General features: G+C 54.9%; 3 protein-coding genes across 5 annotated transcripts; 1 reads left to right on the forward strand and 2 right to left on the reverse strand.

Annotated features, from left to right (window-relative positions):
* Positions 1 to 10247: 10247 nt before the first annotated feature.
* On the reverse strand, positions 10248 to 13062 carry PRDX5 (peroxiredoxin 5). Its single transcript, XM_023559757.2, has 6 exons — positions 12734 to 13062; positions 11516 to 11650; positions 10912 to 11043; positions 10797 to 10835; positions 10603 to 10664; positions 10248 to 10492 (listed from the first exon to the last, which is right to left on the reverse strand). Exons 1-6 carry the CDS (start codon positions 12917 to 12919, stop codon positions 10387 to 10389), a joined length of 660 nt encoding a protein of 219 aa, XP_023415525.2. The 5' UTR covers positions 12920 to 13062; the 3' UTR covers positions 10248 to 10386.
* Positions 13063 to 13497: 435 nt separating this feature from the next.
* Positions 13498 to 19718, forward strand: TRMT112 (tRNA methyltransferase activator subunit 11-2). The gene is made up of 4 exons (XM_003419613.4): positions 13498 to 13636; positions 13726 to 13827; positions 13945 to 14034; positions 14112 to 19718. The coding sequence occupies exons 1-4, from the start codon at positions 13559 to 13561 to the stop codon at positions 14217 to 14219; spliced, it is 378 nt and encodes a 125-aa protein (XP_003419661.1). The 5' UTR covers positions 13498 to 13558; the 3' UTR covers positions 14220 to 19718.
* Positions 15112 to 22251, reverse strand: ESRRA (estrogen related receptor alpha). 3 transcript variants are annotated; one of them, XM_064287869.1, is made up of 7 exons: positions 22147 to 22251; positions 20421 to 20757; positions 16868 to 16984; positions 16617 to 16745; positions 16092 to 16259; positions 15727 to 15996; positions 15112 to 15371 (listed from the first exon to the last, which is right to left on the reverse strand). In XM_064287869.1, the coding sequence occupies exons 2-7, from the start codon at positions 20743 to 20745 to the stop codon at positions 15112 to 15114; spliced, it is 1269 nt and encodes a 422-aa protein (XP_064143939.1). In that variant the 5' UTR covers positions 20746 to 20757; positions 22147 to 22251. The 3 variants fall into 3 exon arrangements, with proteins under 3 accessions (XP_064143939.1, XP_064143938.1, XP_010597378.3); XM_064287868.1 differs by lacking the exon at positions 22147 to 22251 and adding an exon at positions 21630 to 22061; XM_010599076.3 differs by lacking the exon at positions 22147 to 22251 and having other exon boundaries at positions 20421 to 21611.
* Positions 22252 to 22284: the final 33 nt, after the last annotated feature.

A 22284-nucleotide genomic window follows, 5' to 3' on the forward strand; every position in this document is an offset into this window, starting at 1 on the left:
TGCTTCATTGCTGTACAGAACCATTGGCCTTGACCTTTTTAACGGCTGCTTAGTATTTCATCATGTTGCCAACCCATCATCACATAGCCAATCTCTTGTTGACACACATTTTAGATATTTGCATCTTTGGCTATTCCTACAGTGCCCTAATGGCTGTCCTTCTCAGATAACTTTTTCTGGAAATTTTTAAGAGGGTTCAGTGCCCACTGCTGCCAGCATGGGACCCAAAATGTAGGCAGGAAGCAGAGAAAGATGAATGGAGAACACTGCTGCCGGCTCATCATACAGGCCCCCTTGGGGGCTCAGCTTCCGCATCCACGCAGGGCCACTTCACCTCCCAGTTCCCTTCTGGTTCTGAATTCTCTAGATAGTCTTGGTCCAGTCCCAGAGGCCAGAGGCAGGAGGGCCCTGGAGCGCAGAGGGCCAGAGTTCAGGGATGACAGCTTTTCTCCCTGCCCTAGGTAGCCCCAGAGCCTCACCTGTCACCCCAGCAACCTGGCACACCCTCTGAGTTAGTTTCCTAGCGGCCATGACAAAACACCACAAACAGGGTGACTTAACGGAAACGCATGCTCTTAGGGTCCTGGAGGCCAGAAGTCCAAAGACAAGGTGTGAGCAGCATTGGTTCCTTCTGAGGCAGAACCTGCTCCATGCCTCTCTCCCAGCCCCTGGTGGCTGCTGGCGGACCTTGGCGTTCCTTGGCTCGTAGACATATCGCTCCAGTCTCTGCCTCCATCCTCACATAGCCTTTTCCCATGTGTCCCTGTGTCTCTCCACATCTCCCTCTCCTTTCTTTTATAAAGAAACCAGTCATTGGATTGGGTCCACCCTCATCCAGTATGACCTCATCTTAACCTGATCACAGTTGCAAAGACCCTATTTCCAAATAAGGTCCCAATTGCAGGTACCAGGGTTAGGACTTAAACATACCTTTGTGTGTGTGTGTATGTGTGTGGTAAATATATATATAACAAAACATTTGCCATTTCAACACTTTCTTTACATGTTCAATTCAGGGACATTAATTACGTTCGTCATGGTGTGCAACTGTCACCACTATCCATTTCAAAAGTTTTCCATCACCCTTAACAGAGAAGCTCAGTGTCCCCGAATCAATGGCTCCCCCTTCCCCCCTCCCTCTTGCCCCTGGTAACCACTAATCACCTTTGGTCTCTATTAAAAACCAGTTGCTGTCAAGTCCATTTTGACTCATGACAACCCAATATGTGTCAGAGCAACACTGTGCACTTGCTGATTTTTTGGAGGTAGATCGCCAGTCCCTGTTTCTGAGGTGCCTCTGGGTGAACTCAAACCTCCAGCTTTTGGCTAGCAGCTGAGAGCATTAACTGTGAACTCTTACATATTTACCTAGTCCAGATATTTTGTATAAGCGGGAGGTACAATATTTGTCTTTCCGTGACAGACTTTTTTCACTCAGCATGGTTTCACACAATGAGTCAAGAGGAACCGGTTATTGTGTTGACTGTTTCTAAGGTTCATCCATGTTGCAGCATGTTTCAGGACTTCATTTCTCTTTATGGTTGTGTAATATTTCTGAACATATCTTTTTGAGAGACATGGTTCAACCCATTCCACCCTTTGTATTCCCTCCCCCACACGTACACACATACCCTCCCTCTTCCCTAGGCTGCCTCCTTCTCACTCTACAGATCTCCCTCAACCCCTCTCTTCTCAGAAACGGCTTTCCTTCTCCAAAGTGGACCCTAGCCATGTCAGGCTCTGTCCTAAGCATTTCACATGTGCTAATTCACTTAATCCCCTCAGGGGCCAAAAAAGTCTGGACAGCAAAAAGCCAAACCCACTGCCATCAAGTCGGATCTGACTCACAGTGACCCTATAGGACAGAGTAGTACTGCCCCATAGGGTTTCCACACAGCACCTGATGGATTTGAACTGCCAACCTTTTGGTTAGCACCCATAGCTCTTAACCACTGCGCCACTAGGGTTTCCAACTGGACAGCAAATGGTTCTTCTTATTATCCCCATTTTGTGATGAAGAAACTGGCGCACAGAGGGGTTAAGTACTTGCTTAAGGCCACACAGCCAGGAAGTGGTGGAGCCAAGGTATAGAAAGCACCCAATTAACGTTCCTGAACAAATGAATTTCTATTTCAGAGACAAAGATAGTGAGGCTCTGAGGGGCGCGGGATTAAACAGGGTGGCTGAGGGAAAAGCCCAAGTCCTTAGACCCTGACCGCCGCGTCCACATCCCCTCCCTGCCATTTGCTGCCTTACTACCATCTGGAAAGAGAGCCAGGTGAGACCTGGCGCCAAGCCCCGTGGTTGCCAGCCTCCCTCATAATTAAAGACGCACACATTAAAGATAGCTGCAAGGTACCATGAGCCATCCATTAAGCCTGCAAAAATAAATCCAAAAGGTAAAATTCGGGTTGGCCCACCCTCGAGAGAGAAGCAGCGGCTTACATCACCGCAGGCTCCAAATAGCCTAGAGTTTCCAGAGGCCAATAAAATCTCTGGAGCCCTTTGACCCAGCCCTCTGCATTTGGGAACGGGCCCAGGGAAGCAGCCCAAAAGGGGACAAAAATAGAATGTGCCAGCAGCTGCCCTAGCCAAGCACTGGAGATATCCAGATGCCCATCAAGACCCCAGCCAACTGGGCTGTGGCTGTGGACAGACTGGCCTCTGTCCCCACCACCTCTGCTCAGCCCAGGCTGCCTTCCTTCCTCACCTTTAGGCCTTAGCACAGACTGTGCCCTCCACCACCCTTCCCGTCACTGTTTACCTGGCTATCACTCATCCTTCTGTCTCGGCTAGAAGCCACTTTCTGCCTCCTTTTCCCCATGGGAAAGGCAGTTAACAGGCTCCTGGAATTCCCCACATGCCTGTGTTTCCCCATCGCAGCTCCGTCATGCTGGCTGTGTCACTCGCGTGTGGTCTGGCACCACCACTGCGCTGTGAATCTTTCAACACTGGTCGGTAACTGCTGTTGTCGTTAGTTGCCATTGAGTCGATCTCCACTCATGCCGGCCCCGTGTGTACAGAAGACAACTGCTTCACAGGGTTTTCAAGGCTGTGACCTGTCAGAAGCAGATCACCAGGTCTGTCTTCCCCGGCACTCCGGGGTGGATTCAAACCACCAACCTTTCAGCTAATAGCCGAGCACTTAATTGTTTGTGCCACCCAGGAATTCCTCCCCACTAGACTGAGCGTGCCGAGGCGGGAACCAGAGCTGGGGAGCTGACTTCCTTCATTAGAACATGGTGCACAGATCCCAGAGTGGCGCCTGGCGGTGGTATCAGCCAACCTGCGGCTGCATTTTCGCTACTACGTCCCTGGAGCCCAACACAGTGCCTGACACAGAAGGGATCTCAGCAAATAGCCACTGAACGCCTTATGTGGACTGAGGGGTACATGGGGCGATACAGCAAAATCCCCCAAAGTCTGTGTAACCTTTCACAAGTATGGAAGAAATCATTGCAATGCTCAGAAGAATGACACAGATTCATCTGGGGACAAGCTACTGAGATTAAAAGTCCATCTTTGTAGTGGTGGTGGTCGCCTAACTTCGTAAATATACTAACAGCCACTGAATTGTACACTTCTAAAGGGCAAGTTTTTTTTTATTGTGCTTCAAGTGAAAGTTTACAAATCAGGTCAGTTTCTCATACAAAAACTTACACACACCCTGCTATGTACTCCTAGCTGCTCTCCCCCTAATGAGACAGGACACTCCTCCTTTCCGCCCTGTATTCCCCATGACCATTCAACCAGCTCCCGTCCCCCTCTCCCTTCTCATCTGGCCTCCAGACAGGAGCTGTCCACATAGTCTCATGTGTTTCCTTGAACCAAGAAGCTCACTCCTCACCAGTATCATTTTCTATCTTATAGTCGGTCCAAGCCCTGTTTGAAGAGTTGGCTTCTGGAATGGCTCCAGTCTTGGGCTAACAGAGGGTCCAGGGACCATGGCATCCAGGGTCCCTCTAGTCTCAGTCAGACCATTAAGTCTTGCCTTTTTACAAGGATTTGAGGTCTGCATCCCACTGTTCTCCTATTCAATCAGGGATCTTCTGTTGTGTTCTCTGTCAGGGCAGTCATTGGTGGTAGCTGGGCATCGTCTAGTTCTTCTGGTCTCAGGCTGATGTAGTCTCTGGTTTATGTGGCCCTTTCTGTCTCTTGGGCTCATATTTACCTTGTCTCTTTGGTGTTCTTCATTCTCCCTTGCTTCAGGTGGGTTGAGACCAATTGATGCATCTTAGATGGCTGCTTGCTAGCATTTAAGACAAAGGATATATTTTATGATATGTGAGTTTTATCTCAATAAAACAATGCATCTTTGATGAAGCTGAACTGTGCAGCCCAGTCACCACAAGAACGAATCAAGGAAAAAATAAAACAGTTGCTGTCAAGTCGATTCTGACTCATGGGCACCCCATGTGTGTAAGAGTAGAACTGTGCTCCACAGTGTTTTTTGTTTTTTTTTTTTAATAATTTTTATTGAGCTTTAAGTGAACGTTTACAAATCAAGTCAGTCTGTCACATATAAGCTTATATACACCTTACTCCGTACTCCCACTTACTCTCCCACTAATGAGTCAGCCCTTCCAGTCTCTCCTTTCGTGACAATTTTGCCAGTTTCTAACCCTCTTTACCCTCCCATCTCCCCTCCAGACAGGAGATGCCAACACAGTCTCAAGTGTCCAGCTGATATAATTAGCTCACTCTTCATCAGCATCTCTCTCCTACCCACTGTCCAGTCCCTTCCATGTCTGATGAGTTCTCTTCGAGGATGGTTCCTGTCCTGGGCCAACAGAAGGTTTGGGGACCATGACCGCCGGGATTCCCCTAGTCTCAGTCAGACCACTAAGTCTGGTCTTTTTATGAGAATTTGGGGTCTGCATCCCACTGTTCTCCTGCTCCCTCAGGGGTTCTCTGTTGTGCTCCCTGTCAGGGCAGTCATCGACTGGGGCCGGGCACCATCTAGTTCTTCTGGTCTCAGGATGATGATGTAAGTCTCTGGTTCCTGTGGCCTCCACAGTGTTTTTGATGGGTGATTTTTTGCTAGTTCTTTCTTCTGAGGCACCTCTGGTTGGACTTAATCTGCAACATTTCAGTTAGCAGCTAGGGTGTTAAACATTTTTACCACCCAGGGAGCCCAATTCAAAAAAAGGACCAGGAATGAAGGCTGGACTTTTATTTCCTCCTTCCTGTTGGCTGGACTATGGATTTGACGGTTGGAAGGCTGGAATTCAAGTGGCCATAATGAATCTTGAGATTGAAGCCACATGTAAAAATGGCAGAGCAACAAGACGGAAGGAGCCTGGGTCCACGATGATCATGGAGCTGCCATACTAGTCCTAGATTGTCAACATTCAACTGCATATCCATGAGTTAAGCATTGTCAACATTCAACTGCATATCCATGAGTTAAGCTTCTGTCTTAAATCACTGATATTTAGGTTTTTTGTCGCTCTCAAGCAAATCTAGGTATAAGTCAAACTGACTGTGGTCAAGTTTATGTTTAAACAATGGGGTCAATATCCAGAAAGCTGGAGAAAAAGTAGCTTCTCATTCCTCCTTCCCTCCCTTCTTTCACTTCTTCACTCTTTCCCAAAATAGGTGTTGATTGTTTCCCGTGTTGCCCACCTGAGCAGGGCACCTTACCTGTGTTAAGTAAAAAAGCATACCTCCTAGCTCAAGAAGGGAGAGTTGATACAAATATAAATAGCACAGCAGGCCGATGTACATGTTTATTGACACCAAGAATCTATGCATCCACACAGATGTTACCTAAACTTCTTCAGATGTTACACAAACACACATACACACATACATCCTCTTTATCTCTGCTGTCACTATTTGGTGCCCATGTAGCCAAACCCCACCCAGGACCAGCAGAATGTGGTCCCTTGGGACCAGCAGGCTCCAGTGCTCCTGATCACGGGGTCAGCGTGGCTGAGGTCCAAGTCTGCTCTAGGCCAGGAATGCTGGGACCTCTCCAAGCTCTTTCTCTCTGAAGCTCAGGTTTGACTCTCTGGGGCTTGAGGAAGATCCCCCTGGAAAGGTCTGGCTGCTTCTTAACCTCTGAGGCTTCGGGGGCTGAAGGAGGTATGGAGAATCCCAGGGGCCTGTAGACAATAGGTAATAGGCAGTGTCATTATCTCCATTATACGGATGAGGATAATGAGGCCCTTGACAGGTGTAAGCCACAGGATTCACTAACGACAGGGCTGGGACCCAACTCCCAGTTCCTCCCTTCCTGGCATACAGACTGCGTGGTGAAGAGTGAAGATTCTCTTTATTTCTTTTCTAATAACCACTTATCGAGCACTTACTCCAGACTAGGCACTGTGCCAAATGCTTTACATAACTTGTTTCACGTGTTCCCCATAACCATCCTATGAGGTGGGCTGTATTTTATACTCCCACTTTAGACATGAGAGTAGTAGGGGTAAGGAAAACTAAATAGCCTGCCCAAGATCACCAGTGTCTAAGACAAGTTGAGATCCACGCCTGGGTCTCTGACCCCGAAATCCATCCGAGAAACCCACCAGGCGGGGGAGGGGCACACTTGGAAATCTTGGAAGGGCTTCGGTGTTCCTTGAGGCCCTTAAAGAACACGTTAGAGTCCACGTGTGCGCGTGTGTGCGCGTGCCTGCATCTGCAGTTTCTAAGGCAAAGGTCACTCATTGTTCTCAGCAGCTCCGCAAGGGAACTCTTGACCCAGAAAAGGCCCAGAACCACTGATGCTGAGTAAAACCCTTGGCTTCTGGGTCAGAGATGCTGTGGCTTTCGGCAAGTCAGGCAGGGGACAGGAAGGCAAGAGTTATTTGGGGATAAGATGGGGGGATATTTCAGGTTTTTTTTTTTTTTTTAATGTTTTACTGCTATATCTCTTGGCCCTTTGACCACTGACAGACCAGGAAAGCCATGCCCACTGCTCAGGGCCTCTGGTCCCAGCTGAAACCTGGCCTGTCTGCCCTGGAAACAGGGCTCTGCCAGACACTCTTGCTGTGCACCATTTGATCTCAGGCCCTCCAGCACCCAGAGCAACTCACAGGGCAGGCCCCGGGACCCTGCTCTCCCAGGACACCCAACCCCCACGAGCTGAGCCATGCGGTCAGCAGCCAAGGGCACCCAGGTCAACACCCCAGGGTCCACTGTAAAAATGGCGGTGCAGGGGCTTCTGACCTCTAACTTCACAAGGGGCAAGAATCAAGATCAACAGCCCAAGGCTAACTGCTATGAGGCAGAGGGCAGACATACCTCCTCTCCAACTTTTTTACCAATTTTGATACCAGCCGTCCCTCCCACGGCACTACTTCTCTGCTGGGTTTGATAATTCGTTGCAATGGCCACACAGAGCTCACAGACCATACTTACAATTTATTAGGGAAGTAACAGGTTACAATTCAGGCTCAGGGATGACTCAGGATACAGTTCTTCAGCCAGGACAACTCCTCAGCTGTGCCCACAGGCAGGCCTCCTCCTGGCCCCTCGCCCTCTGTCCTGCTCCAGCAAGTGTTACAAAACTCTTTAGCTCTAACAATAAGTGCCCGGGGCCACCCCACGCCCCCAGTAAGCCTCAGCCCGAAGGCACTCAGCTTTCTCACTCTATGTGCCAGGAAGCCCACCACTCCATCTCCTGCAAGTCTCTTGGTTCTGCTGTTGATGGTTTTCTGCCATGCTTGCCTCCACTTCTCACCGTCTCACGCCATCTCTGGCGTTACAGCTCTCCCTCTCTGCCTCCTGGGTTTAGGAGATTCTCAGTGCAGGGACCCCAGGTCCAAATGACCAGCTCCACTCTCATCTTTTCTTGCTGGTAGTGAGGTCCCCCATCCGCCTCTGGGATGGCTCATTTTAAGCCAAGCAGGATGGGAAAATTGACCATCCCTTTGTTAGTGTTCCATACACCTTATTTGCATGGTCCCACCCCAACAAGAGTGCCATGCACCTTATTTGCATTATTAGCAAGCTACCCAATCCCCTTGGTGAGCCAAAAGCACCTCATTTACATAATCCCACCATCTGGTGGGGCTATAAGACTATGGCAAGAAAGGCCATATAAAAGCAATCCATCGCATTGGACACCCCAACCCCTCTGGGCTGCGTTCTAAAGGGCTACCCAGCCCCTAGAAGCCCCCTTCCACCCCCATTCCCGGCCCAGATGTTCAACATGATGCTGAAGGGAACATTCCTCTCAGGTGCCTCAGTGGGCCTCGACCAACTCAGATAAAACCCCAAGAGTGGAGGAATGGGCAGCTGAGTGGCAGAGATGGGGGCTTCCCGTGATAGCAGGGCTGCAGAGAAGGGGTCGAGGATGCACAGCAAGGGACAGGCTTTCTGACCATACTTGACTGATACAGACCCTGCTGGTACTGACTCAGGAACTCCCTCCGCCTGGAGCTCTCAGAGGGGCTCAAGGCCAGAGAGCCTAACCCTACTGGCTGCTGTGGACCTTGGGGGAAATGCTACGCCTCAGTTTCCTCCTTTGCACCCATGAGGGGGACAACCTCTGCCTTGGGGTTATTGAAAGGATTGAAAAACGGTGCCCAGGAATGAAAGGGTTTTTCCACCAAGCACACCAGCAAGGACCCAAGGTTTGGCAGGGGAGGAGAAGTGGGCAGGTTACATGAAGGCTTGGGAAGCCGGAGAGACGTCAGCCCTGCCCTGGCCCAGGACCCCTCAGGGACAGCAGCTATGGGAGAGACCAAAATCAAAAAACCAAACCTGTTGCCGAGTTGACTCCGCCTCATAGTGACCCTAGAGAACAAAGCAGAACTGCCCCATAGGATTTCCAAGAAGCAGCTGGTAGACTGAAACGGCCAACATTTTGGTTAGCTCCTGAGCACTTAACCACTGTGCAGCGGCAGAAAAAGGTACGCAGGTGGGAAGTCTTGGGCAGGCTGAGTCCATCCTTTTCCTGGGTGCTCCTTCCATGAGGACATAATTCCAACCACCCAGGCCCCTGAGCCTCTACCTGGTGGCCCCGTGGACTCACCCTCGCTCCCCAAATCCAACAGGTCTCCAAGTCCTGGCTGCCATTTCTGGACATCACTCGCCTCACTGCCCCTTCCCACCCCATGGCTCCCCCTCACCTCCCAGCTGGTCCCGCTCCAGTTCTACCTCACACAGTAGCCCAAGTATCAATCTGACCTGTCACTGCCCTGCTTAAAGCCCTTCAATGGCCCGAAGTGCCCACAGGATGAAAGGCAAGCCACTTACCAGGCTCAAAGGGCCCCTGACCTCCCAGCATCTTTATTCCAGCTGCCCCGAAAGCTACAGTAGCCTCAGATTGTCCCACACCTCCATGCCTCTTTCTGCCTGTCCCCACTACCTCAGGGTCATTTCCTCAAGCAGCCTTTCCAGACATTCTCGATCTGAGTGAGCCAGCTCTGGGGGCTGAGTCCCAGAGACCCCTGGGCAGGAAGCAGTCCACAGAACACACATGACATCACTGTTCAAATCCTGACTCCACCTGCTCGTGGCCGCAGAAGCCTGGCCTGTTAACCTTTCTGTACAACAGGGCGGGGACACATCACACCTCACAGGCTTGTTGTGAGGATTGAGTCGCTACACCTGAAGCTGAAGCGACTTGTTGTGAGGATTGAGTCGCTACACCTGAAGCTGAAGCGACTTGTTGTGAGGATTGAGTTGCTACACCTGAAGCTGAAGCGCTTAGCACCCTGCCTAGCAACAGTAAACATTCAGCAAGTGTGCACACCTGGCCAGGACCTGGTGGAGCATCATTGCCCGCTAAACGCACACAGCCTCCAAGGGCCAAGAGCCTGAGGCCCATGGGCAGGGCCTGCAGCCCCTCACAATACACCCACCACCCGCATCTTCTCTCTTCCACAGCTCAACTACACAGACTCCTCTCTCAGGAAACCCACCTGAACTCAACTGGCCCTGCCTCCACTGAAATCCTTTCTGCCACTGAGACGGTCCCCAGGTGGGCCCTAGAGCTGAGATTCTTGGCCCTGGGGTTTATGGGCCTCAGGGAGATCAGCCAGCACTTGAGATCACACAGGTCGTGGATATGCCGGGAGCTTGTGTTAGCCTCGGGGGCCCTCCCTGGCTTCCAAATAGATGTTTCATAACACCCCCTTCAAGAGGACATCCCTGACTACCCCTTATTTAAATCTAGGTTCCCTACGTTTAATCCCTCCCACCCCTGTCCACTCCCCTCACAGTTCTCAGCTCATTCTGACTATGTCATAAGGCCTGGTCCCCAGAGAAGCAGCAATTCAGAAACAAGGAGGCGAATGTGAACTACAAGTGTTTATTGCAGAAACATGGCCAAGGTTCCAACCGAGTGACCCTCCTGAGGGTGAGCTGGGCCTCCTGCTTAGGGCTGGGCAGGTAAGACGAGTAGAGGATAGAGAGAGTGCATCTGGGCCTGGGGCCTCAGAGCTGTGCGAGGATGTTGGGGGCCAGGCTGCAGGTGAGGCCTGTGCCATCTGGCTCCACATTCAGGGCCTTCACCACGCCGTCCTCTATTACCATGGAGAATCTGCCAGAAAGAGGGGCCAGGCTAGTCAGATCAGACTGGGCCTGGGGGCTGGGAATGGACAGAGGAGGGCTGGCAGGAGCCAGGGCCCCAGAGGACCCTCCCACTCTTACCTCTTGAGCCGATGATTCCCAAAGAGTGGCACTAAGGAATCATCTAATAATAGATCGGTCGCCTGGCAGGGGGGAGGCGGAGGCAGAGAAAAGGGTCAGGAACTCCCAGAATGGGCCCAGCATACCTCTAAGTCCCTGCTCCCAAGGCCTGGCACAGAAATCACCCCATAGGGTGAGAGGGGGTGCACACTCACCTTCCCAAAGGCCCCAGTGGGGTCAGCCAGGAGCCGAACCTGAGCAGAAAGAAAATAAAGGTCACCAGGAAAATCTCCTGCCTGACCCCTGACCCTGGCAGGACCTGCACCTCACCTTGCCTTCTGCGTGGTGGGCTTTCCCCCATTCACCAGTCACAAAGACATCATTGACACTGAGACATGCCACCACCTGGGCTCCCTTGGCCTTCAGAGCCCCAGCCTGCTCCACGAACCCTGGCAGGTGGGTCTAGGGAAGGAAAACAAGGAAGGGTCAACAAAGGGATGATTGCCCCTGCTCCTTGGCCCTCCCCTTCTCTCCCCTCCTCACTTCCCTGCTTCAATTCCTTTGATCAAAGAGAAGTATGCAAAACTGCCCTATTTCCTGTTTGCCTTGGCCATTTGGAAGCTCGGATTCAAACTTAACACTCTGTGGTCAAGACCATAAATGTCCCATGGGCAGGAGTGCCTTCCACAGTGCCTGCCATCCAGCAAGACCAACAAAAGGTGTTGAGTTTAACTGCAATAATCCTTTTTGCTACCTTCCTGGTACTGTTATCTTTTGACAGCCACTACTTACTTCCTGAATGCTAATATACTTAAACTGCTGCTAATACACTTTAAGCCGCCTCAGGGCTTTGGAAGGACACACTGACTTATGAGCAATAAAAAACAGGTACAAAAGACCCAAATTCCTGATCCCCAGGAGGGCAGGGCCTCACCTTCGAACAGCCTGGAGTAAAGGCTCCAGGAACTCCAAACAGCACACCCTTCTTGCCCTTATACAGCTCTGCCAGGTTCACCTTGTTCCCAGGCTCCCCTTCAAACACCACCACTGACGGGAGGGCATCTCCCACCTAGAGGGAAGGGCTCCAGGGTTAGGAGTCAGGAGGCAAAGGCTAAGGGAGGGGCAGCAGAGCAAGGCCAGGAGGGCAGAAATGGCCTGGTGGCTGGGCCTGGTGGAGCCAGCTGGAAAGTCCAGTCCTGTCAGTTTTTAAATGTCCCCCCCTGCCACCCTCCCCCTCCTGATCCCACCCAGACTACCCCACATCCTCCTGGCCCACAGATGTCTGCTGTTTCTAAGGGTGTGTTGGTGACACCAGGGAAAGGGACAGAAGGCCTCCCCAGGTGTCGCAAGGGGTTGAGTAAACAAGCTGTCTGGGTTATGGGAAATGAGTAAGATAGATGGGCAAGGGGAGGAGGTGTGACGGGGGCCCTGACAATGGGGAAGGAAAGGATCATGGCCAGGCCGAAAGCGCTGCCACCCTGCAGCAGATGGGGGATGGACGGTCTGATGCAGAAATGTAGAATAAAAGAAGCCTTGAAGGGGCTGCATGGGGCTGGGGGAGGCAAAGACAAAAGGGAGTCTCTAAGGGGCCCAGAGTTTGGATGTGGGATGTAGAGGCAGAGCGGATCTCAGAGGGTGTGGGAGGGAAAGGGGGGAAGGGACTGTGGGTGGTTTCAGAGGACGAGAGGAGTAAAAGACTGAACAGAAAGATGAAAATTAACTCTGGGTAGAGGGAAAAATGTTGCGGAGGAGAACGGGCAAAAAAAAAAAAAAACAGGCTCTGAGGGTCAACAATTGTTTAAGCGGGGGTGGTGGGGGGGTGAAGAGCGATGCCTTGCAATGACAAAAGTGTGGGATAGGTTACGGTGGGGAACCTGCGGAGAGTGGGGAGGGAGCCCTGGGGCGAAGGAGATGGTCCCAGAAGATGGGGGAACGAGAAGGCCCTAGACTGTTCCCGGACAAAAAGGGCACGAAGCTCCAAATTGTGGCGAGAAAGGGGGTGGGAGCAGTCAGGGCGGTCTTGATGAAGGGTGAGGGGACCAGGGGCGGGAGGGCTCCGAAGGGCAAAACAGAGGGTGACACCCCCAGACGAGTGGGACGGGTGGCGGTTCTGGGAAGAGACGGGGTCGGGTCCGGCCAGGCAGGCGGTCACCTTGATCGGGGCCATGGCTGCGGCTGCTCTATTGAAACTGCGAGTCCCGCCAAGCGTCCACCCTCCTCTTCCTCCCGGTCGCCGTCCTGCTCCCACCGCTGCCGCTGCTGCAGACTCAACGACGGCCGCCCCACTGAGCACCAAACCCGCTGGACCGCCCAGAACTCGCAACCCCGCCAGCCCCATGCCCAGCCCTGCGACAGCAACCGCCAGGTCTCTCGGGCCGACCCCCGCAGGAGGCGGGGCCCGAAGCGAGCGAACCCCAGAGCCTGTGAAAGGTGGGGCTTCTGCTCCGCGGGCCTCCAGCGACCGCCCACCGGCCAGTAGGCTGCAGCGCTGGGGACCAAGCTACCGCGACTCCGCTTATTTGCATACGGGGAGGGGCCACGCCGCAATTACAAACGGGGCGGAGCACTCGGCAGTCCCGCAGCTATTTGCATAAAAGGGGAGGTCCCGCTCTATTTGGATGGAGGGCGGTCAGGCGCCTGTGTGAGAGGCAAAACCACGTTTATTTGCATTCAACGCGGCCCCCTGCACCGCAATTGTTTCACAAGTGACTTACACTCCAGGAGCCGGGGGAGGCTGGGACCCGCCAAAACCAGTGGGCGTGCGCCGCAGGAGCAGACGCTTCCGGCGGCGGCGCGTGATCCGACGGTTTCTACGGCCCACAGCTCTGGCGAGAGGCAAGAGTACTTCCAGCAGCAAGCTCGCCGCTTCCGGTCCTCCCGGCCGTCCAATGGGATAGAGTGGCGCAGCCCCGGAAGTGACGCACGGGGTGCCGGCCTTTTTCCGGCTCCGGTCTATGCCCGAGCGCGTAGTGGCGACATGAAGCTGCTCACCCACAACTTGCTGAGCTCGCATGTGCGGGGGGTGGGGCCCCGCGGCTATCCCCTGCGGCTCCAGGTATCTTCCCGGGGTCCTCTTGCGCCTCGCCCAGGTGGGATGGGGAAGCAGGGGTCCCGTCCTGCCTAACTCACCGATCCGCCCTGCAGGCCACCGAGGTCCGCATCAACCCCGTGGAGTTCAACCCCGACTTCGTGGCGCGGATGATACCCAAGGTGGAGTGGGCGGCGCTTCTGGAGGCGGCAGATACCGTGAGAACCCGCCCGTGGACACCCCGGGGGTGGTCACCCCGCTCCCCCGGGACCTGGCTCTGGCCCGAGGGGGAAGGTCGGGGGTGCCCAGACATGATTTAGGCCTCTTGCCCGCAGTTGCATCTGGTCGAGGTCCCCGAAGGGCCGACTGAGGGATACGAGCGCGATGAAAAATTTCTGAGGAAGATGCACCACGTGCTGCTGGAGGTGAGACTGGCGCACCACCTTCTCCCCCCGTTACCCCGCCCCAGGCCGCCAGTGTCAGCTGTCACCCCTCCCCGCAGGTGGACGTGTTGGAGGGCACCCTCCAATGCCCAGAGTCCGGACGTCTCTTCCCCATCAGCCGCGGGATCCCCAACATGCTGCTGAACGATGAGGAAACCGAGACTTAAATTTCCCAGACACCCCTTTTTCGTTCGGGAACCGTGTGTATTTTTGTTTTTTTGTATATTGTTTGCTGGCTTTGTCGTGTGCATCTTCAACCGTCCGCCCAGTGACACACCGAACAGAGTGTTCTTGAGCTCGATAGGATATATTTTTTTTATCATTAAAGTTTCAAAACCAAAAGCGGTTTCTCTTTGCAGCAAATATACATTAAAATAGAGTCTCTGTACAGCCAAAGGCTCTGGGCCTTGGCTTGCCCCATGTCCCTGCGCCTCCCTGGCCAAACCAAAAAATAAATATAGTGTTATTGCTCTGCAGGGCATAGAGGCAGTGCTCTCCCTACCCCCTGAGGAGGCCGGGTAGGAGCTAATGGGGGCTCTGGCCACCCCAGGGGGTCCAGGGGTTGGAGCCTGCTTGGAGTTATTGCTTCAAGGGGCGGGGCAATAATGCCCAATGCAAATGATGAGGAGAGGAGCGAAGGGGGCAAGGCCTTTGCTTTCCAAGTCCCCCTCTGCTCTGGAGGGGGGGGTCGGATTAAGCAGCAGCAAAAGCATCACCCACTGGGAGACTGTAGTCTCCACCCCCTTCCCTCCCTGAGATCAGGCTTCTGCCCCCCACACCACCCCTGGAGCCCCGTATGGCTTCCGCAAGGCCCCCTACACTCTGGGGGCACATTATGGCTTGCAAGGGGCAGCACTGCCCAGAGGATGGGCACACACGTTCCCAGCTTGACACCCCCCTGGGGAGGGGAGGATGTGGGGCCTGCTCCCAGGGGCTGATGGCATTGCCCTGGCCCTGCCAGCAGGCTATGGCACTGCCCAGGCCCCAGCTCTACCCCCTTGGGGCTGAACCCATGCTGGCAGGTCCTGCCAGCACCCCCGCCTATGCCCACCCCCCGCCTCAGTCCATCATAGCCTCGAGCATCTCCAAGAACAGCTTGTGCATGGGCACCTTGCCCTCCAGCTTCACCCCATAGAAATGGGCCAGCACCTTGCCCGCTGTCTGGCGAAGGAGTGGTAGTGTGAGCAGCAGCCTGCCTGCCCGCCGCCGCTCGGCACCCCCTCCAGGGCCTGCCCGGCCAGCTTCATACTCCAGCAGGGCCTCGTGCAGGGCTTCTCGCAGCTGCTCCACAGCCTCAGCGTCCTCAATGTGCACAGAGTCTGCAGAGAGGGGGAGAACTTGTGACTTGGGCCATCTCCGGAAAGAGCAGAGCCCCCATCTGCTTGGGGTGGAGGCTCCTGCCAGGGGTCCGCCCTTTCCCACTCAACTATAGCTGCCTCTGGTCCTCCCTGCCTTCCCTTCCTCCCCTTCTTTCCCTGTGAACAGAGCCCTAGGGTTAAAAATCACGCGTACAATTCTTGGCCCTGCCCTTGGCTTGCTGTGTGACCTTCAGAAGTCAGGGTTCTTCCCTGAGTCCTGTTTTCCTTATCTGCCAAATGGGACCCTGTTGCCATCACAGCACTAAAAGCTGGAGGGCCCTGTGGAGAGACCCATCAGTGCCCACCCCAGACTCACCTGAGTTGGCAAGGGCTAGGGCCTTCAGCAGGACATACTCCTCGCGCTCGAGCCGTAGGGCCTGTAGTCGCCGCACCAGCTGCAGCAGGGCGGCCCCCAGCTCCCCTAGGCCGGCTGCCCGTGCCCCTTCTTCATCCAGGACCAGGTCCTCGGCAAAGGCCAGCTCATCCTGCAGTGGCAGCGAGCGCTGGGCCACACCCAGCACCAGCACCTCCATCCACACGCTCTGCAGCACTGACATCTGGTCAGACAGCGACAGCGACGAGAAGCCTGGAGGACAGGGGAGCAAGCTTCACTGAGCAAGTGTGCAGAGCCAGGCATGGTCTGGCTGACCCCAGGGTACCCCAGACCACTGGGCCCTTTACCTGGGATGCTTTTGGCCCAGCTGATGGTGACCACAATCTCTCGGTCAAAGAGGTCACAGAGGGTAGCCACCGCTGGGAGGTGTCCATCGGGGCCTGCTGGGTCGGGCATGGCATACAGCTTCTCAGGCTCGACCACCAACAAGTGAGACACCAATGCATTCACTGGGGCTGCAGGGACAATTGGGGACTACTCAGGGGCACTCAAATTCACCAGGCCCTTTAGGGTTAAGCATCTTCCCAGAGTTGGTCCCCCTGTGGCCTTCCTCAATGGCTGCTGACCAGCCAGGCACAGACACTGCCCTCCAGGGAAAGGCTCTAGCTACTTCCAGGGGAAAGCCAGGCTCTGAGTGTTAGGAAACCCTTCCTGTCCCCAGTTCTCCTATAACTGATACAGGAACAGCATTTTCATAAATATTTCTTAGAGAAATGAGTGCATGAATAGATGGGGGTGAATGATGCCACAGAGGCTTCTTGTGTCCCAGCCCCACCCCAGCGCTGCAGCTTCAGGTATCCACGTGCACTCACCTGATTTCCGGGGACCTCCAGCTACTGCCAGAGGGCCGGCAGGGAAAGGGCCTGGGAAAGGCAGCGGGTCCACTTCTGGCCGCCGCTTGTACTTTTGTCGTCCACCCCGAACACGGTCCAGACGCACCCCTGGAATTGTAGGATAGGACTGTGTCCGTGAGGTTGCCCTGTGGAGCCCTCCCCAACAGGCCTTGTCCATCTTGTGCGCCCAGCTCCCTCCAGCCTCCCCCAGGCCCCTGCCCAGCGCTCACCCTCCTTGAGCATGCCCACCCGCAGGCACTTGGTGAAGCGGCAGGCCTGGCAGGCCTTGCGTCTCCGCTTGGTGATCTCGCACTCGTTGGAGGCCGGACAGCTGTACTCGATGCTCCCTGCCAGGAAGAGGCAGGGCTCCAGTGGCCGCCACCCAGGGCCTGGAGGGGGCCCAGCCTACAGGAGAGCCCTGACTGGCCAGTCAAGCACAGGTCTGGGGGTGTGGGGAGGAAAGGGAGAGCAGGAGCTCCATGAGGGGCAGGAAGCCCACTGGGCTGGGGCCTCTGCGTGGGCAAGGGATGGCTGGGGCCCGGGGAGTCAGCCCGCACCTCTGCCCTCAGGCCATTCGGCCCTCATCTGCTATCAAGGTCCCAGTGACCTCCATGCTGCTAAATCCAGTGGTCACGTCTCAGTCCTCATCTTGGCCTAAAAGGCACATCTAATACCGTTGATCACTTCCAGCTCCTAGAAGCACTTTAACATGTTCCTTTGCTCCTAGAATACCACACTCTTCTGGTCTTCCTCCCACCTCACTGGCCACTTTGCGATCTCTGTGCATCTCTGACCTCCTTCCACCGGAAACCCCAGGTCTCTGCCCTTGGGCTTCTCCACTCACTCCCTTGATTGAAAGTCACGAGGGCTTTCAAATTTCTGTCTCTAGTCCAGACCTGCCCTCAACTCATCCAACTGCCTCAACATCATGTGTGTCTAGAAAGTATCTCAAACTTACACATCCAAAGTGGAACTCCTGATCTGTGCCCCAAAGCCCGCAACTCCATCTGTTCAGACGCTCAAGCCAAAAACCGAGGCGGCATCCTCCGTGCCTCTCACAGCCCACAGCCAAACTGCCCACAAGTCCTGGTGGGCCTCACCACCCTTATACCCAGGATCTGACCCCTCCTGCCTGTCCACTGCTTCCACCCTGTCCTGAAGCACTGTCCCCTTGCCATCTTGCAGGCTGTGCCTCCTTCGGCCTACTCTCAGCACAGCGGCCGGGGTAGGGGGGACCTACAACCCCAAGTCAGATCCTGTCTCTTATCTGCACTTTTCAACATCGTCCCTTCTTGGAGTAAAAGCCAAAGTGAACCCAATGGCCTGCAAGGCCTACCCCCCTCTCCCTGTCACCTTTCTGACCTCACCTCCCTGTCTGCACCTGTTCCGGATCAACCGGCTTCCTGGGTGCTCCTCACACAGGCCCTGCCTCAGGGCATCCTGTCACCTCTAACTGAGCGGCTCTTGATAGCCACACAGGCTCCTTGCGTCCTTCAGGTCTCTGCTCAGTTGTCCCCTCGGGAGGCCTTCCCTGGCCATCCTGCAATGGCAAACCCCCACTGCAGACACCTCTTGTCCTCTTTACCCACTGTTATAGTTTCTTTTCAGCTCATAGGACCAACCAATATGCTACATATTGTGCTTATTCATGTTCTTTATTATCTGTCTTCCCACTTTAGTGTCAGCTCCATGAGGGCCAAGATGGTCCCCAGTCCCCCGTGGTATGAACAGGGCCTGGCCCCACAGTTGTCATTGTTGTAAACTGCCATCGAGTTGGCCCCCTGACTCAGCAAACCCATGCTTAACAGAACCAAATGTTGCCCAGTTCTGTGCCATCCCTGTGATCGGTTGCAGACCAGGCCATTGAGATCCATAGGGTTTTCACTGGCTGATTTTTTGGAAGTAGATCACCAAACCTTTTTTCCTAGTCTTAGTCTGGAAGCACCGCTCAAACTTGTTCAACATCATAGCAACATGCAAACCTCCACTGACAGATGGGTGATGGCTGCATGTGAGGTTCACAGGCTGGGAATTGAATCCAGGTCTCCTGCATAGAAGGCGAGAATTCTACCACTGAACCACCAGTGTCCCCTGGCCCACTGTAGGCATTCACAATTACTGGTGGCCCTTGCAGCTATGATGGGCTATCACAGGGACCAAAACGATACAGCAGTCCACAGGTCGGTGGCACATTTCTCCCCACAGTGCATTTTCTCCTATACCCTATTAGGGCTTCCATGCTCTGATCAAGACACCTCCTCGAGGAAGCTCTCCAAGGCCCTGGACCCAGCCAGGTCCCTCCGTACACAACCTGTACGTCTTCCTCCAGCACTCGCCTCAGCTGTAATAGAGCAATCTGTACAGCCCATTGTTCCCTATCTCTCCTCTCTGCTAGACTATAAACTGCTCAAGAGCAGAGCCCGTCCGGCCTTGGTCCCAGCTCTGTCTCCATGCTGGGACAGTGGCCAGGGCAGCAAAGCACAGGTTTGTGAAGGAGGGCTCTAGAGGCTGCTTGGGGCCCATTCTGATACTACCACTTACCACCTGTGTGACCTTGGGCAGGTTCCATCCCTAACCCACAATTTTCCCATCTTATTACAAAGCTGGGTTGTGAGAATTAAGGGGGATAATACAGGTAGAACGTGCACATGGGGCACTGCACCAAAGTGCTCAATAAATGGTAGCTACTATTTATAGCTGGGGTTCAGTAAGTATTTGTCAACTGAGTGAGCAAAGAGCAAAGAGTCCCAGGGTGGGTAGGAAACACCTAGACCTGGTCTGTTTGCTCCTTGGTATTCAGAGCCAGGAGGGAGCACAGAGGGTTTTAGACCAGTGGATCTGGGCCAGGTCAAAACTCGCTGGAATGTCACAATCAGTTGTGAGGCGTCTGTCCGAAGTTCAGTTATTAGTAATAAACAGGCAGGAGTCTGCTGAAGACCTCAGCTCTGGACCTAAATCAACCCAAGTTCAAATCCTGGTTCCACCATTCTCTACCTGTATGACTTGAACAAAGTCCCCTCCTCCCCCCACCAAAAAAAAAAAAAGAAACTTTCTGAGCCTCAGTTTCCCCATCCTGTAAAACACGATGACAATAGTGCTCACACCTTACGGGGTTCCTGTGGAGGCTGATCCTAAAAGTAAAAGGGCACCATGCCTGACACAAGGTAAGCACTGGAGAAATGTTGAAAAAAATATATGTTCCAAAGTAACCAATGGTTTAAGTAAACACATAAATAACAGGCATATTCCCAGCCACGGTTACATCAGCATCTTGCCCACGCACTTGTATTTTGATATGTTTTCCCAAGCAGGAAAAATGCAGTGACTCTGAAGAACACGGATGCCTCATAATCTTTTTCAAGTTGGATATGGAAATACGCCGTAGCCCCCCTCAGTCACCCATAAAAGCCTGCCTTGTGTTGGTGCTGCTTTGGGGAAATCGAGAAAAAAGGGGGCATGTTCTATGCTACGAGAGGTTGGCAATGGCTAGAAGCAAGAACTGAGATGAGGAACAGGCAGGGCCTGCCTTGAAATTTTCAGAGCCACTGTGGACCCAGAGACCTGGCAGGCATCCTTGACTCCTGTCATACCCCCATCCATTCCATAAATCCTGGTGGGCTTTATTGAACTTTTCAGGGAATGGGTGTTCCTAGGAAGTGGAAGCGCCTGGGAACACTAGACTGACCATGGTAGCCTGGGGGCCGCTGCACCCAGCAGGGCACCCAGTGAGTGGCGTGAGGCCCAGTGGGTATAGGGCAGAGGGCACAGGGGTGGGGGGCTCACCCTGGATGGTCCTTTTGAAGAAGGCTTTGCAGGCCTCACAGGACGCCACGCCGTAGTGGTAGCCGGAGGCCACATCCCCACAGACCAGGCACAGGCGCTTGGGCAGGGAGCTGAGCACCAGCTTCCCACCGCCCTGCTCGCCAGGCCCAGCTCCCTCCCCATCCTCCTCCTCCTTGTGGCCTGGGAGGCATCGGGTGGGAGCTGGACCAGGGGCCAGGGCCACTGGGGGCTCAGGCTCAGTCTCCGAGGAGCCCTTTGGGCTGTCAGGGCTGGCTGGCTCCGCCTTGATGTAGAGAGGCTCAATGCCCACCACCTGGCTGGACATGGCGCTCGTCACCTGCAGAGAGATACCCATCATGTTCCAGGGAGGCACTGGGATGGGGGATGGGGAAGAAAGACACACTGCCACTGGGTTGCCCAACCCCGGGCCCAGGGCCAGGCTACCAGGCTCAGTGAGGGGGGAGAGGGGACAGAGTCCAAGGAAGGGCTGCCCTGAGAAGGGCCCCCAGCTGTTGCCATGGGAACAGTCTCCATAGCCTCCAGGGCCAGTAACTGACAGCAGGTCTCCCCCTGGTGAGGGTGCTTGAAATCCCCTACTCCCACCCAGGCTGGTAGGGTAACCTTGGCTTTCTGGTCACCTTCAACGCCGGCTGGTACCCCCCGGCAGAAGCAGGATCACTCCCAATTTTTGTCAGATATTGGGGGTGCCTCCATGGTCCCCTCACCTGGGATCCTCTATTCAAGAGAGCACACTGACGGCAGCTGAGGCACTCACAAACACATGTTCACGCCGTCACACACTCCCACTCACCTGGGTACCCAGGTGTTCCCACATGTTCACACATGCTCACTCGCCCGGGGAATCTCACATGGCCCTTCCCAAACCCCAGTCTTCACTCATGCTCACACTTGTCTTTACACACTCCTCCCCAAGTGTGCACCCGTAAGGAAACTCATACTCACAAACACGCTCATACTCCCACCATGCCCCACACTTACACACCGGCAGAGACTCTTGTGGAGAAAACACATCAAGGCCTTTAGCACCTGACACACAGCCGCTCCTGCCCCAGCAGGCTCAATCCCGGCCACCCCAGCGGGCGCGCCTCCACCGCCTAGTACCCCGTCTGCATTCACTCTTCACTCCTGCTGCCGCAGAGCCCTCCTCCTCCCGGGGCACTCCGCCCGCCCCCCCAAACCTGCGCACACCTACGGGAAGTTGTCTAAAGTTGCTGCGCCTCCCTTCCCCCTCCGCCCGCGGGAGACCTCTATCAGGTTATCAGGAAGTAAATGGGGGAGAGCCAAGGAGGAGGAAGTTCTCCCCCGCCGGTGCGATGACCTTTGACCCACAGAGGAGGGTGGCCCAAGGCCCCTTTGAGCGCCCCCACGTGGTCCTCAAAGCCCCTTGCCCGACGGAGAACCCTCCCCATCTTCCACCCGGGCCAGCCCCTGGGACTTCGGCATGTCCCAGGTGCTGGTTTGAACCCTGCCCTGGGGCTGGATCCGAGGCCCAAGCCTGAGCGGGGCCAGACCCTGAGACTTAGGCCGGCCCACCAGGATCTAGACGCCGGACGCTGCCCGGAACACTGACCCCTCCTGGCTCTCGACGGGGTCGGGACCGTGACCCCGGGCCGGCCACCCCCCGCCTGGAGCCCGCCCCTCGCCGCGCTCGCACATGGCCCCGTGCCCCGCCCGCCCCCGGCAGCGCTCCCCTCCGCCCCCGGACCTGGGGCTCCGGCAGGGCGGGCGGGCAGGCATGGGGGCCGAGCGGCCCGGAGCGCCGGGGTGAACAGTGGGCCGCGGGCGGCCCCTCCTCCGCCGCCTCCTCGGGCCGCGCCGCCCAGCCGCGCCGCGTCCCCTCACT

This window comes from Loxodonta africana, chromosome 7 (genome assembly GCF_030014295.1).
Source record: "Loxodonta africana isolate mLoxAfr1 chromosome 7, mLoxAfr1.hap2, whole genome shotgun sequence".
Classification (NCBI taxonomy): Eukaryota; Metazoa; Chordata; class Mammalia; order Proboscidea; family Elephantidae; genus Loxodonta; species Loxodonta africana.